Source organism: Leopardus geoffroyi, chromosome B1 (genome assembly GCF_018350155.1).
Source record: "Leopardus geoffroyi isolate Oge1 chromosome B1, O.geoffroyi_Oge1_pat1.0, whole genome shotgun sequence".
NCBI lineage: Eukaryota > Metazoa > Chordata > Mammalia > Carnivora > Felidae > Leopardus > Leopardus geoffroyi.
The window spans coordinates 164,918,092-164,934,533 of NC_059327.1; the positions used below are offsets into that span (position 1 = coordinate 164,918,092).

The 16,442-nt window shown below is 40.3% G+C and overlaps 2 protein-coding genes across 3 annotated transcripts in view; both read left to right on the forward strand.

Annotated features, from left to right (window-relative positions):
* The window catches only part of TEC (tec protein tyrosine kinase), a 125,003-nt gene that overhangs the window by 38,288 nt on the left and 70,273 nt on the right, over positions 1–16,442 (forward strand). The gene's annotated exons all lie outside the window — the stretch shown is intronic.
* Positions 14,949–15,665, forward strand: LOC123596020 (eukaryotic translation initiation factor 1-like). Its single transcript, XM_045474145.1, has one exon. It carries the CDS (start codon positions 15,166–15,168, stop codon positions 15,529–15,531), a length of 366 nt encoding a protein of 121 aa, XP_045330101.1. The 5' UTR covers positions 14,949–15,165; the 3' UTR covers positions 15,532–15,665.

Consider the following 16,442-nt stretch of genomic DNA (forward strand, 5'->3'; position numbering starts at 1 on the left):
GACTCAGATGTCCATCTTCCCCTGGGTCTGTGAACCCCAGCTCCTCCAACATGAAGGCAACAAGCTTTTCTTCCTATTAAATACAGTTTATTGTGCTTTTTGAAGTATGCTAAGAAATTCTGTTCTAGAATGATGAGAAATTCAGTCCTGCTGTTTCTTCCAAGTCTAATATTGGCAGAGTGGGATTTCAGTTTCTGCTGTGGGGTATTCCTTGGTTTGTCCTCCCTTGTTCTCATTGCCCTCAGTTAGCTCGTGTTTCTGTGCATTCTAGTGAACTGAGAAGAGATCTTCTTAGCAATTTATATTCTTTGCTCTTATTCATAATGACATAAAACATAGGTCCTTGGGGTTTTCATAAGTGATCTTGTTCTCTGGTCACGGAACCAAATGACACATGGGTTAGACCCCCTGACATGCCAGGGGAGTCTTCATGTGGAATTGAGATGGGATTCAAGGAAGAGCAGGGCTGGAGCTTAAACAGGAAAAAGGTCTCTGGTGAGAAAAGGAGAGGAGAGATCTCTAGATGTTGAGATTTGGAATAACAAGAAAAATTCAAGTAGTGTCTAAATCTACAGTTATCATTAGCTAAGACATCAGGAACTTGTTACAATTGGACCTTGGTACCAGGGTACTAATTTGGCTGGTTTGTTGTCTGTAATACTATTCCAGTATGGAAACTGGCAAATCGTTTATAAAGTCAAAGAGTAGGGTCACTGGTTGTGTCAGGGATCCCCAAGGCTGTCCCCAGGTTTGGTGATTCACTAGGAGAACACACAGTACTTGGCACATAGTTGTCCTTATGGCTATGATTTAAAAAAAAATTTTTTTTAATGTATGTATTTGAGAGAGAGAGACAGGGTGTGAGTGGGGGAGGGGCAGAGAGAGACCTACACAGCACGTGGCTCAGGCTCCAGGCTCTGAGCTGTCAGCACAGAGCCCGAGGTGGGGCTCTAACTCATGAGCTGTGAGATCATGATCTGAGTCAAAGTTGACACTTAATTCGCTGAGCCACCCAGGCACCGCTTTATGGCTATGATTTTTGACCGTGGAAGGAGACAGAGCTAAATTATCAAAGGGAAAAGACACTTGGGGCAAATCTATAGGAAACCAGGCACAAGTTTGCAAGAGTCTTTTCTCAGTGGAGTCTTCAAAGTGTGTGCATAATTCTTCTAGCACTCACTTGTGGCAATAATGAAATGTTGTCTACCAGGGAAGCACATTGGAGACTTAGCACCTTTTCATTGGAAGCTGGTTACATAGGCACCCTTTGTCTAGCGTGTACCAAAATTCCAGACTCCGCAAGGAAAGTAGGTGCTCAGCATTAAACCATGTTGTTTGTTCAAACAGTTTAGGCACAATGAGCTATTTTTATCAGTGCTGGGAATGGTAGGACCCTCTCAGAGTCCAGGTTCCCAGATGCCAGCCAAGGGCCAACCTGGTAAAGAGGCCTTTCTCTAAGCCGCTAGGTCTCTAGGACAATTGTGTTAACTCTTTTCTGCACATTAGTAGTAATAGTGATACAAATTATTGAGTACCGCATACAGACGAGGCACGGTGCTGGGTGCTTCACATACATTATTTCCTTTATTCCTCAAAATAGATGTTTTATTAGTTCCCCCTACTTAAAAAATGAGTGAGGCTTAGAAAGCTTAAAAACTTGTATGAGGTCATACACTAATGAGTTGCAGGGCTGTTTCTTTAAAGCCTATTTTTGAAAGAACCTTGATAGTCTGGGGAAAATTAGAAAAAAAATCTATTAAATCTCTCTGTAACACAGATGAAATTTTATGTTAAAGCTTTTTGACACTATTTTTGTTTACTACTTTCAGTTATGATTTTTTTTTTTTTTAAATCGTCTTTTTGGTAGAAGAAAGTCAGCACTAGTCAGGGTTTTTGTCCTGGCTCTGCCACTATCCAATTGGACTTCATGAAACAATATTCTTCAACCCATGTATCTCTTTACGCTCTCAACTCCTCTTTTGTCATCTCTATTTCTTTTTTTTTTTTTTTTAAATTTTTTTTTTTTTTTTCAATGTTTATTTATTTTTGGGACAGAGAGAGAGACAGAGCATGAACGGGGGAGGGGCAGAGAGAGAGGGAGACACAGAATCGGAAACAGGCTCCAGGCTCTGAGCCATCAGCCCAGAGCCCGACGCGGGGCTCGAACTCACAGACCGCGAGATCGTGACCTGGCTGAAGTCGGACGCTTAACCGACTGCGCCACCCAGGCGCCCCTGTCATCTCTATTTCAACCCAACGTGCATTTGATCTTTTACCAAATGCTATGAATTCTCCTTGCCTTCATCACAACCTTATTGCAGTTCCCACCTCCATTCTCTTGGTGGATTTACTGCCCTATTTGATTCTATGCTTGGTCCTTAATCTTTTATTTATGCGGCCATCATAGGGATATTTAAAACCTGTAGCTTTGTATCTTCTTTAGGATCAAGTAAAAACTCCCGAGCTTGGAATGCAAGGTCCTTGATGCCATTTTTCCTTGTCTTCCCTCTTTCCTCCTTCCACCTCCTGCTGAGTCTTCTACCTGCTCTTTCACATTATGCCTTTCTTAATTTTTTTCAGTCTCCTTGGCGTGATACGTTCCTCTGTCAGCCTGTGAGGATCCATCTGTCCATCCCGTCTTCTATATTATCCGTCAAAAATGTGTTGAGTGCCTAGCAAATGCTCATCTTTTCTGACTCACCCCAATGCCTACCTTCTCTGAAGCCTTCCCTGTATCCCTCCCACCAAAGGTAGAATCCCCCCCACCCCACCCCAGCCCTCTGTGCTCTGTGCATGTCTTTGTTGGTGGCACCTTGGTTACCCAGTTAACGGCATAAATGTGTCCCCCAGTGGACTTTAAGCTCTTTGAGGGCAGGGCTCATAGCTTTTCCATCTTTGTATTTCCAAAAGTCTAGTGCAGAGTTGAAGATTCAGTAATGTTGGATGGCTGCGTGGATCAAAGGAGAGATGGGCAGACCTCAAACTTCAGAAGCAGGCAGGACAGGTTTATCTTAAACATACATCATAAACAACCAGAGAGGTTGTCACACTGCTCATATGTAGAAGAGCCAGGATTTGAGTCCCTCCTATAATGCCACAGGTGCTTTCCTTATTTTATTCCAACATTCTTTGTAATGAGATGCTTGATATTATAATCTTTTACCCAGGTTAATTGTCAGGATGGTGAAGCAATCAGTTCTTAAGTATAATGGCGCATGTTTCTTGAATACTCTGGGTAACCTCCCATATTTCTCTAGGGTCTTCTGGGTCTTATAGGGTTGTTCTCTTGACCACCCCTGGGAACCTGGAGACTCTTAGTGATATAGACATAAGAGCCTATTAAGGTTCTGAGATGATGTGATGTTTGTGTTTTAGTTGTATCTTTAGACTAGGTAGACCTCCCAGTGGGAAGCATAGGTTCACAAGGCCCTGCTAATCACTACCTGAACACGTATAATTTTCAGCACTTGTTAGGATTCTGGGGAATGGATGTGGACTGGAAAAAACTGTTGCTTTTACAAGTCAATTGGAAGCATTTACATCAGACTCTAGAGGTTACCGTGTAGTTCACCAGCTTGTAAAAAGTAAGATAGTGAGACAGCTCTAAATACTCCACAGACAGAACAGTGGTTAGTGTCCTAGGGGTTTTATTTGTTTATTTTGCTCTGAGAGGTCTCAACTATGTTAACCCATGAAAACTCATTTTCTAGTTGGCAGTTGAGTTTCCTTGTTTTGGAAATTAGATTGTATCAGCTTTATGTCTTATGTCTCAGTTTCCTTTCTTGTGTCTCTTCTCCCACTTTTCATTCATATCTGTTTTCTTATTCTACTGTCCTGGATCTGACTTTCCTCATCATTAGTCACTTTAAAGGGCTAAGATCCGGGTCTGAAGTCCTACAATCTGATTTATTCCCTTAATTTGCCAAGTTAATCTATTTTCATTTAATGCTATTCATTTTTTTTTTTTTTTTCTCTAGGAAGCAAAAACCTATTTAAGACAGAAAAGGGGGAGAATACCATTCCTAAAATTTAGGGGGTAACTTTTTATTTTGCTGTAGTTTCAACTCACAGAAAAGTTGGAAGAATAGTACAAGGGATTCTCAAGTAACCTTTATTCAGATTCACAAATTGTCTCTAGTTGCCCCATTTGCTCTATAATTCTCTTGGTCGCTGTCTTTCTCTTTATTTTTTAATTTTATTTTATTTTTAATGTTTATTTATTTTTAAGGGGGGGGGGGCAGAGAGAGAGGGAGACATAATATCCAAAACAGGCGCCAGGCTCTGAGCTGTCAGTAGCCCAACGAGAGGCTCGAACTCATGGACCATGAGATCGTGGCCTGAGCCAAAGTTTGACGTTTAACTGACTGAGCCACCTGGTGTCCCTCTGTCTTTCTCTTTAAATGCATGTTATTCTCTGAACCATTTGAGAGAAAGTTGTAGACATTGCCCCTTTTACCACTTAAAAGGTCTTTGTGTATTGTCTAGGAACTAGGTCCATTCTGTTTTATAACCACAGCATAATGATCAAAGTCCAGACATTTAACACTGATACAATACTATCATCAAATCCAGAGTCCGTGGTCAAATTCACTCATCATGCCACGGATGACTTCATTGCTACTTCTCCACTTCCTCCTCTTGCCAAGTCCTGGATAGAATCCTGGGTTACATGTTGCATTTTGTTGGTCAAGATGTAAAGTTTTTATTTTTTTATTTTATTTATTTATTTATTTTTTCAACGTTTATTTATTTTTGGGACAGAGAGAGACAGAGCATGAATTGGGGAGGGGCAGAGAGAGAGGGAGACACAGAATCGGAAACAGGCTCCAGGCTCTGAGCCATCAGCCCAGAGCCCGACGCGGAGCTCGAACTCACGGACCGCGAGATCGTGACCTGGCTGAAGTCGGATGCTTAACTGACTGTGCCACCCAGGCGCCCCAAGATGTAAAGTTTTTAAATGTCCATGGTGAGAGGAGGAGAAATGTATAGAAGAGATGCTGTTTTGTTTTTTTTTTTGTTACAGCCCATAACATGCCAGCTATCATATGAATACTCAGTGATTGTGTGTGAATGCCTATAAACGTGAAATCAGATTTAAAAACCTTTGCAGTCTATTCCCTTTCTCTCATTCTCATGGTCATCATTAGGAGTGGGGAGAGCCCCCTCCTCCCAAAGAAATTATTGTAGCCTGGTCCACTAGGATGAGTAAAAATCACTTATTCCAGGGGCGCCTGGGTGGCGCAGTCGGTTAAGCATCCGACTTCGGCTCAGGTCATGATCTTGTGGTCCGCGAGTTCGAGCCCCGCGTCAGGCGCTGTGCTGACAGCTCAGAGCCTGGAGCCTGTTTCAGATTCTGTGTCTCCCTCTCTCTCTGACCCTCCCCTGTTCATGCTGTCTCTCCCTGCCTCAAAAATAAACGTTAAAAAAAAATTAAAAAATAAAAAAATTAAAAAAAAAAAATCACTTATTCCAGTTTCCATGTCCTCCCACCTTCAGTTTTAACTTTTATTCTCCCATGTTAAACAGTTGCTAAGGATCTGGCTATGATAGCTGTGGTTCATTCCCTTGAGTATTTGTATTACAATGAGACAAGAAGTATAAGGAAAATCAATATTTTTGTTCAGAAATGGTTACCCAGTTTATCTTATTCATAAGACTTAGCTCTCGGCAATTTTTAGCGATATCAAAAAGTCAAATTTCCCTCAAAGTTTTATTTAACAGTTTTTCCACTGAATATATTCAAAAGACTGTACCATAGGCACTGAAAGCAATTATGAAAGGAACAATCCCCACAATGTTTGGAAATGGCATTATAGTTGAAATAAATATAGTGTTTCTCCCCACCTCTCTTTTCCCACCTGCCTATCTTGAAAGAAACTTCTCTTAATTGGAAATGTGTGTAACTTGTTGCAGTTTTTTTTTTTTTTTTTAAAAGAACTGTGTTTGACAATCATGATTTTTGTAACATGAGTTTTATTTTTCCCTGTTGCATCATGACCTACTGGGTTGGGGATTCTTAGAAATCTTTGAAGCTCCTTTTGTAATTAGTAGTTTCTAGTAAGTGTTTGTTGATGAAGATAGGTATGATAGCGCTTATCCTGAGGGACTGTTAAAGAAGAGATCAAATTACATGAGCAGAGGAAGGTTTGGTGGCAAAAGTATAGATTCTGTGGATTTTAGGGGGTGGTGGAGGTTGGAGGGGTTGGAGACATCCACTTGGCCAAGGGTTGGAGTAGGAGCAACGTGGGTCAGGGAGTGCCCCTTCCGTACAGAGGGGACAGCACGTGCAGATACCATGGGCATGGAAGGGGGTTTGCTATATTTGTGGAACCGTTCTGTTCTAGACCTATATAGGCTTTTTAAAAAAAAATTTTTTTTTTTTTTTAATTTTGAGATGGGGGAGGGGCAGAGAGAGAAGAAGAGAGAGAGAAACCCACTCTCAGAGTGAAGCCCAACTCAGGGCTTGATCTCATGACCCTGAGATCATGACCTGAACCAAAATCAAGAGTTGGATGCCTAACCAACTAGACCTGTATAGATTTATATAACTGATAATTACCGGTACACGTGGATAATTGATTTGTTAGTAAGAAAGAATAATTATACAATTTTAGAGCTGGGAGGCATTTTTAAAAGTTTTATTTATTTATTTATTTATTTATTTATTTATTTATTTATTTATTTATGAGAGCATGGGTGGGTGAGGGTGAGGTGGGCAGAGACAGAGAGGGAGAGAGAATCCCACCATGTGCAGAGAGGGAGAGGGAGAGAGAGTGCGGAGCCCAGAGTGGGGCTTGAGCTCATCTGAAGCAGGGCTGGAACTCATGAACCGTGAGATCATGACCTGAGCCAAAGGTGGACGCTCAGCTGACTGGGCCACCCATGTGCCCCTAGAGGTGTTTTAAAGAATGACCCCCCAAGTTTTCACTTGTGGGAACTGAGGGTAAGGAAATGATCTGCTTGAGTTCTCCTAGTAAGCTAGTTGCTAAGCCTGGACCAAAACTCAGACCTGAATGTTCCTGTGTTAGCCTCTGATTGTATAATCTTAGTTCTGGGAAGGATGTAGTATTTGGGGTGCTCAGGTAGGTTGCTTGAGAGTACTTACGAGCTTGTACACAGAATGGGCACTATCTAGTGACTCTTAGGATACCTTTGCTTAAAAATACTAATCACTTCTCTGCCTTTGAAATTTTGCTTTTTTTGCACCTAATAGTTCCTTTCCTTTATCTCTAGTCCTCCCCTGCCCTCAAAGGTTATAAATGCCTTGCCCTTTTAAAATTACTGTTATTATAATAATAATCAGTAGTAGTATTATAGCCTTTTCCCTCACAAACTACATAATAATCTCCTTGAGGGCAAAGAAGAAACCTATCACACAATGCCTCACACCCATTAGGATCTCAAAAAAGGTTTTGTTGACAATAATTACCATGGTGATAGTGTTTTGGGGGGAGCAGAAAGGTCTTTAGAGACATTGTGGTAATTATTTCTCTTGCAATTTTGTTTCATTTTATTTTTTTAGGAGATACATTATTTAAGTTTAGAAACAAAGCTGCATTTCTCCAAACTAAAATGTGGACGTTATTTTCAACTACAGGAGTCTGAACTGTCAGAAGTCATACAGCAGTTTGAGAAAGTGAAACTCCATTTTGAGTTGTTTCTAGGTTGTTTAGGACATGCTGCATCTTAGCATGGTTGAAACTGGTCAGGCACACACAGGGAATTATCTATAAAAGGGAGCTTAGAAACACCTGTGTTGTTCAGCAATTCATTCTGTGACTCTTAGAACTCCTGCCATTAATGGCCTTTGAATTTTGTGAATATACTGTACTTCTGAGATAAAATATTGAACTTTGACGATTACTACTTCAGATAATTGAAAACGGTGTAGTCTTATTACTAAAGCTCATTTACCTTTTTAAGTTTTGAAAAAAAATGTTTTATGTTTATTTATTTTGGAGAGAGAGAGAGAGAGAGAGAACCAGCGTGCGACCAAGGGAGGGACAGAGAAGGGGAGACACAGGATCTGAAGCAGGCTCCAGGCTCTGAGCTGTCAGCACAGAGTCCAAGGTGGGGCTCAAACCCACAAACCACGAGATCATGACCTGAGCCGAAGTCGGACGCTTAACGGACTGAGCCACCCAGGTGCCTTTAAAATTTTTAATCATGGAGAATTGTCCATAATACTTGCACCCTTCCACATTACTGAACACCTAAAATGAAAAATTGCACCCAAAGTAGTTGTTTGTTTAATAAAACTAAATGAATAAGAGACTTAAATGAAATCTCTCAGTGATTTTTAATAGATTTTGGGAAGGGAATTCCCCCTTCCCCCAATTATCCTAGTCGTATGAGAAAACTTTTTTTCCATTCTATCTTTATTCCACATAATCACATAGGTATAGCTGTTCTTTAATTTTATTTGCCACAGCAAAAAGGAACATGAAAGTTATAATTCCCTGCTCGTGAGATTGTAACATGTGAATTTTTTTTCATTTTAGAGGAACACATATATTATATATAATTGTTTATTTATAAATGGTATATATAAAATTATATATTTATAAGTTATAGAATGTATAAATCTTAAAGTATTATATATATTTACTAAATCTATATTAATATGTTAATTTTCTGGCAGAAGAGAGGCCATAAGCCCTTACACTTAAAAAAAATTTTTTTTAATGTTTATTTATTTTTGAGAGAGAGAGACAGAGCACAAGCAGGGGAGGGGCAGAGAGAGAGGGAAACACAGAATCTGAAGCAGGCTCCAGGCTCCCAGCTGTCAGCACAGAGCCCGACGCGGGGCTAGAACCCACGGACCTCGAGGTCATGACCTGAGCCGAAGTTGGACACTCAGCCGCCTGAGCCACCCAGGCGCCCCAGTCCATACACTTTTATTTGTTACACGGGCCTCACGTCATTTGTCTCACTCATTATTTGAAGGATTTCGAGTACATACAGTGTGCTAGGCATGGAGGAATTAAAGGGTGCAGGACTCTGGCTCCGTTAAGCTTACAGGCTGCTAAAGTTATAGTTCTGCTTTCGCGGGCTCGTAATGACAGACTTTATTCCACTGCATCCACCGGGCTATGAAGCTGGAGTTCCCATCCTCACACCCCACTGTTTGCCCTCGCCTGTGTATTTCTGGAGTATCTGGGACTCTTACACTTCACTTGCCCTTGGGTTTCCAGGGGTGATAGGGGGTGGTTGCACAGACAGGATTTCAAGGTTTCCTTCTGTTGTTAAATTTTAGTTGGCTTAGATTTCACAAAAGTGCAAGTGTTTTGCATACATATTGCGATACTGTGTACTCGCTAGCATCTCCGTGAAGCGTATCTGCAGATAACCAACAAATGTTTGCACTATTTACTTTGCAAGTGAAGAAACTAGGGGACAAAGCCAGGTCACCTTCTCTGAATTGACATCCCATCTGACTAGATGAACCAAGATGTCTTATCTTTCTGGCTAATGTGCTGTCTGTTAAACCACATTGTGCTAATGACCGCAAAGGGGGCCTGACTTCCTTAAACGTAACTTCACTGACCACCTGTATACATAGTTTCCTTCCTCCTTCCCTGCTTTGGCTCTGTGTATCAGACCTTCAAAAGGCAGTTCTTTTAACCTTGATGGTTTGTGTTTCTTTTTTTCCTCACTGCCCCCCTGTGAGGTGGGAGTCCCATGCATACAAGTAAATTAGAGTTTGTGGAAGAGAGACCTACAGAGAGAAAAGATTTCAGTGAATGGTTGTGTGAAAGAGGTTGAAAAGGGTTATGCTTAGATGGTAACCCTTAAGAACTTTAAGGTGGGTTTGGTTAAATAGTTCATTTCATAACTACTTGATTCTTCATAGAAAAAACTCACAAGTAACTCAATTAAATGTGAATTTAATCACTCATAGTCAATCCCAACAGGAGAGAACAGTGTCACAGCTGGAAAGGACCCCCTATAAATCTACCATAATATATTAAGTTTGTTTAACATTTTTTATGAGTTAAGCAAATGGAGTTTTAGGTCGATTCAGTCCCGACTAGGATTGATTACAGTACAACATCAAAATAAATGGTACAGATTTGAATTGTCGTGGAAAAAGGTGAGTAGCTTTATGCTAAAGATCAAATATGTAATTCAGAATTTTTCTTTTTTTAAAGAAAATGTTTATTTCTGAGAGAGAAAGGGTTCCAAGCAGGCACCACACTGTCAGCACAGAGCCCAATGCAGGGCTTGATCTCGTGAGCCGTATGATCATGATCTGAGCTGCAATCATGAGTCAGACACTTAACCGACTGAGCCACCCAGGCACCCCAGAATTTTATTTTTAAGTTTTATTTATTTAAGTAATCTCTACACCCAACATGGGGCTTGAACTCATGACCCGAGATCAAGAGACGCATGCTCTTCTGACTGAGCCAGCCAGGTGCCCCGTTTTATTTTTATTTATTTTTTTTACTGGGTCATTTCTTTATTTTCAGATGTCCCATTTGATCACTTTTTTTTAAATTTTTTTTTATTTTTAACGTTTTGTTTTGTTTTGTTTTGTTATTTTTGAGACAGAGAGAGAGCATGAACGGGGGAGGGGCAGAGAGAGAGGGAGACACAGAATCGGAAGCAGGCTCCAGGCTCTGAGCCATCAGCCCAGAGCCCGACACAGGGCTCGCTCGAACTCACGGACCGTGAGATCGCGACCTGAGCCGAAGTCGGACGCCCAACCGACTGAGCCACCCAGGCGCCCCATTATTTGATCACTTTTTAAGCACGGATGTGATGACTGAAACATCTGTAGGAAACAAAACCCAAATCCACTGGATGAGATCGTGTATTTCATGAGGTTCTCGAATCAATTTATCAGCAGTTGTCTGCTCTCCCTTAATCATAGGGAACTGCAGTTGTGGTCTAAGGCTCATTTCCAAATTAATAGGGTTTCTGTGCATTAGAGAGTGAGAGATTAACACTGTGGACTCTGGAGCCAGATTACCTGGGTTCAGATCCTAAATTTGTTACTTTTTGCTGTGTGACCTTGGACAAGTTACTTAATCTCTACACCTCATTTTTTCATCTTCAAACTGGGGAGAAAGCAGGACTACCCTTCTAGGTTCTGGTAAGGCGTAAATGGGTCGCTGTATGTGAAGAGACCAGGGCAGTTCCTGGCATAGAGCAGGTACCATATAAGTACTGGCAGTTTCTGTTCTAGCTCTACACATGAGATATGTTGCACTCTCACCCACTTTTGTCTTTGTTATATATGTATTTCAAGGTTTTTGCTCTTGAGTCTGGCCTTTCTCAGATCTAGACGTTTTTGCGCTAAGCATAACTGGGTCATTCTCCTAGGATCGCAGGGGATCCACTCTTTGAATTCATCTCTGTTGCTTGCAGTCAGCTGCATTTGGGGGTTCTGGTAACCGGTGGAAATGCATGCCTCAGAGTAAGGCTAGTTCACATCCCGGCATCTCTGAGCCTGTGTTGGTAGAGCTCTCACTGGGACTGTCTGCTCTGAATGTTTTCCTCTGGATGTTTGTGAGTGGAGAGCGTGATGGGATCCTGGCTGTGATAAATGTGCTGCTTCAGTGTGACATTTTCATACACCAGAGGTGGGTCTGCCCTGAAGTTAAAGAAAAGCAAGCATTAGAGACTTTTTATTCCAGAGCCCTTTCTAAGGTTCCGGGAGGCACCCTAGCAGTTTTGTATTCATAATTTTGCACTTAAAAAAAAAAGTCTTCTTCTTAAAGCGTATAAGCTTCAGGCCACTCAAAACCTTGATCTGTTTCTACAGAGCATAAAGACTTTATTTGTCCTAATACCTGACACTATCTATAAATTCTGCCAGTGAAATACTCCCAAGCACCTCCATTGTAAACCATCGCATCTATAATTGGTTTCTGTCCTTAGAAGTCTTCCTTTCAAGAACAAAGCGTTATATGTCTACTTTAATCTGTTAAATTTATCTTTAATGCTTTCAGAGTTGTTTTTTAAAGTACCATACATTCTTTTTAAGTTTATTTATTTTGAGAGAGAGAGAGAGAGAAAATGTGCTAGTAGGGGAGGGGCAGAGGGAGAGAGAGAATCCCAAGTAGGCTCCTTGCTGTCAGTACAGAGCCTGACACGGGGCTCAAACTCACGAACCGTGGGATCATCACCTGAGCCAAAATCAAGAGTCAGATGCTTAACTGACTGAGCCATCCAAGTGCCCCGAAGTACCATACTTTTCTTGTTAAATGAATTCCTGAGCGTGTTATGGTTATAGTTACTCTTGTGAATAAGTTATTTTTCATTGTATGTTTGTTGTAATTAGGTGCTGTTAATATATAATCAAGCTCTTGATCATTATAAATCTATTTTGTAACTTACCAGTATACCATGCTGTTTCTAAATATTACATAGAGGCACAATTTTCTATACCAACTTTGCTATAAAAAGGATTATTTTCTATTAAATTTAATCCAAATAATGGATAAATTTGCTAATTTTTTAAAAGTTAGCAAAAATAAAAGCATTTTCAGTTCTAAGTAGGAATACTCAAAAGGGTAGGATTAAATATTTCTTTGCTGAGCAAATTTTAAACTGTGTGCTGGAGGGAAGTATTGATGGTGGAGGAATGTACATAACTAATAACAGCAAACTTTCTGAATTGACTGAAATACAAAATTTAAAAGCAGAGAAGTCTGAGTTTGTAATTCATAATCACTACCAATTTGTGGAGTAAGAAGATTCAAATGTAGGCCATTTGACTTAGACGTTCCCCAGACATCTCTACCTTAATTTTCTAGCCAAATAAGCAAACAAACAAAAACAAAAACAAAAACAAAAACAAAAACAAAAACAAAAAAAACATGCCTCTTTTTACTTGAATCAATTAAAAAATTACTACAGTCAATTATTTTGTGGTGGATAATGTTTCAAGCTCTGAGGACACAAAAACATATACAGAGCAAATGTCCTGCTGTCATGGAACTTAACATTCTAGAGGAGAAAGGCAGCATACAGATAAACCAATAAATATCTCCCACCTTGAAAAAAAGCAATGCAGGATGGGAGGGGTGGGGACTTGCATGCTTGTGGGTTTTCTTTCTTTTCTTTTCTTTCTTTCTGTTCTTTCTTTCTTTCTTTGGTCAGTGGTCAGGGAATAGAGATCTTAAGAAAAGACAGGCAGGGGGGAGGGGAAGTCCTTGGGGAGGGGAGCCGGGACTGCAAGGCGTCAGGAAAGGCAGGTGGTGCTTCCGTGCTCAGGGAACAGCAGAGAGGCTAAGGGGCTGAAATGGAATGGAGTGGGGTGTAATGGTGGAGGAGGCCAGAGATCTGTGGGGGCCATGGAGAAGACTTTGGATTTTTTGTTTTTTAATGTGATGGGAGATTTTGGAGGGTTATGAGTGGGGAGTGACAAAATTTGGCCCTTCTGTTCGTGTACTTCAAGGCACAGTGGAACATGAATTGGCAGAGAGAATTGGCTGTGCCAGTCAGTTTGACCCTGGGGAGGTCATTTACCCAGTCAGTGCCCCAGTTTCTACTCTAAAATGAAGAAATTGGATTATGTGAGTAATTCACTAGAATCGTTTTCATGGCCAATTATGATTCTCAGATCTTAAAATAGTTATTAAACATCCACATGTATTGGCAGCAGTTGTTGACTATGGGGAAGAGGAGACCCTCCCCTTCCCACTTTCTGCTCAGACTTTGGAACTTCCTTGTCTCCGCCCTGAGCCTTTCCCCTGAGCCTCACCCCTGCCTCTGAGTAGGTGTGTGTATAGTGGTGTTTCACTGTTTTCTCAACCTGCATTTCTCGAGTTACTACAGTAGACGAGCAAGTCTGTGTATTTACATTGTCCATTGGCATTTACTCTCTGTTGAAGTGCCTGTTTGGATATTTTTCCTTCTTTTCTCATTTAGAAAAATTTCTTACTTATTTTTAAAAGATACGTATATTCTGAATCAAACTCATTGTCCCTATATGCTTTGCAGATACTTGTTTGTACTTGGTGGCTTGTCTGTTTGTTTTTTGTTTTTTTTTTAATTATGGTGGTAAAATACATAGAAAATTTACCATTGTAACCATTTTAAATTGTACACATCAGTGGCAGTAAGTACATTCGTCATGTTGTGCAACAATTACCACTGTCTGGTTCCAAAGCTTTTCATCACCCCTAACAGGAACCTTGAGAAAGTTCTGTGTGCACTTAAGAAGAATGTGTATCCTGGTGCTTTTGGATGGAATGTTCTGTAAATATCTGTTAAGTTTATTTGGTCTATTTAAGGCTGATGTTCTCTTATTGATTTTCTGTCTGGATGCAGGTAGGGTATTAAAGACCCCTATTATTATTGTATTTCTGTATATTTCTACCTTTAGGTCTGTTCATGTTTGCTTTATATATTTAGGTGCCTCTATGTTGGGTGCATGAATATTTACAAATGTTATATCCTTTTGTTGGAATGACCCCTTTATCATGATGTAATGCCCTTTTTTGATTCTTATTATAGTCTTTGTTTTAAACTCTGTTTTTTCTGGGGCACCTGGGTGGCTCCATCGATTGAACAACTGACTTTGGCTCAGGTCATGATCTCACAGTTTTCGATTTCAGGCCCCCACATCAGGCTTGCTGCTATCAACACAGAGCCTGCTTCGGATCCTCTGTCCCCATCTCTCTGCCCTGCCCTGCTTGCACTCTCTCTCTCAAAAATAAATAAACACTTTAAAAAAGTCTATTTTTTCTGATGTGTGTATAGCTACCCCAACATTCTTTTGGTTTCCATTTGCATGGAAGATCTTTCTCTATTCCTTCACTTTTAGTCTGTTTGTGCCTTTTACATCTAAAGGAGTCTCAGGGCACCTGGGTAGTTGAGCATCTGACTCTTGATTTCTGTTCAGGTCATGATCTCATGGTTTGTGGGATCGAGCCCTGCATTGGGCTCTGCACTGACAGCAAGGAGCCTGCTTGGGATTCTCTCTCTCCCTCTCTCTCTGCCCCTCCCCTGTTCTCTCTCTCTTTCTCTCAAAATAAATAAATAAACAACAAAAAAATGAATCTTTTGGCCCTAGTCACTGACCCACCTCTGAGGACTCAGCAGCACCACCCTTGAGCCCCCTTGCTTCCCAGTGCTCTGTCCCGCGTGCCAACCTTCTCTCACCCCCACCTTCCGTGGGCCGTTTCCACCAAGGAAAAGGGATTGTATCTTATGTCTGCTATCTGGAATCTCCACTCTTTTGGCCCCTTTGCTGATGCAAGTAAGGTTGATAATCTGTTGCCTGCTAAAGATTATATCCATAAGCATTCATCGGAGAATAGCAGCAGAAAAATCCAGGGGAGTGCTGATGCTTATGATAAAAAGAAACTAGTGAAGGTCTTTAAGAAGAAATTTGCCTGTAATAGTACTATAATTGAGCATCCAGAACATGGAGAAGTAATTCAGCTACAGGGTGACCAGCACAAGGACGTATGCCAATTCATAGAGATTGGACTGGCTGAGGACGACCAGCTGAAGGTTCATGGCTGTAAGTGCTTTTGGCTCACTGAAGCTTTAGTGAGGATTTCCTCACAATGAGTAGAATTTGCCTTCTGTCCCTTGTCACCAGTTTAAAAATCTCACAGCTTATGTAATGTAACCATTTCGGATCCACTTTTAACGTGGACTAGTGTTACTCCTTCATGCAATGAACTGAAAAGAGCCAAAAAGAAAAAAAAAAAAAAAAAAAAAAAAGACTGAATCTCTTATAAGCAGCATATAAATGGGTCTTTTTTTTTTTTTTTTTCCTTATCCATATAGCCACTCTGGGTCTTTTGATTGGAGAGTTTAGTTCATTTATACATAAAGTAATCATTGATAGATACATACTTATTGCCATTTTGTTAATTGTTTTCTGGCTGTTTTTGTAGTTCCTTTCTGTTCCTTTTTTCTTCTCTTGCTCTTTGTGATTTGATGACTTTAATGGCATATTTACATTCTTTTCTCTTTATCTTTTATGTATTTACTATAGGTTTTTGCATTGTGATTATCATGAGGCTTACATGTTACAGCTTATAACAGCCTGTTTGAAGTTGATAACAACTTAAGTTTGATCACATTCTAAAACTCTACATTTTTACTCTCCCCCCATGCTTTATGTTTTTGATGTCACATTTTACTCTTGATCTTGTATATCCTTTACTAATAATTGTAATCGTAGTCACTTTCACTACTCTTGTCTTTTAATCTATACACCACCTTTGTTAAGTGATAAACCCACTACCTTTACTATATATTTTCCTTTCCAGTGAGATTTATTCTTTCATATGTTTTCTTGTTCCTAATTAGTGTCCTTTCTTTTCAGCTTAAAGAAGATCCTTTAACATTTCTAGGGCCAGTTAGTGGTGGTGAAATCCTTTGGCTTTTGCTTATCTGGAAAACTCTCTCTCTCCTTTAATTGTAAATGATAACTTTGTTGGCTAGAATATTCTTGGTTGGAAATTTTTTTT

Bases quoted from the DNA above. Each gene is read 5' to 3' on its own strand.
- LOC123596020 (XM_045474145.1), top strand. From the start codon at position 15,166: ATGTCTGCTATCTGGAATCTCCACTCTTTTGGCCCCTTTGCTGATGCA.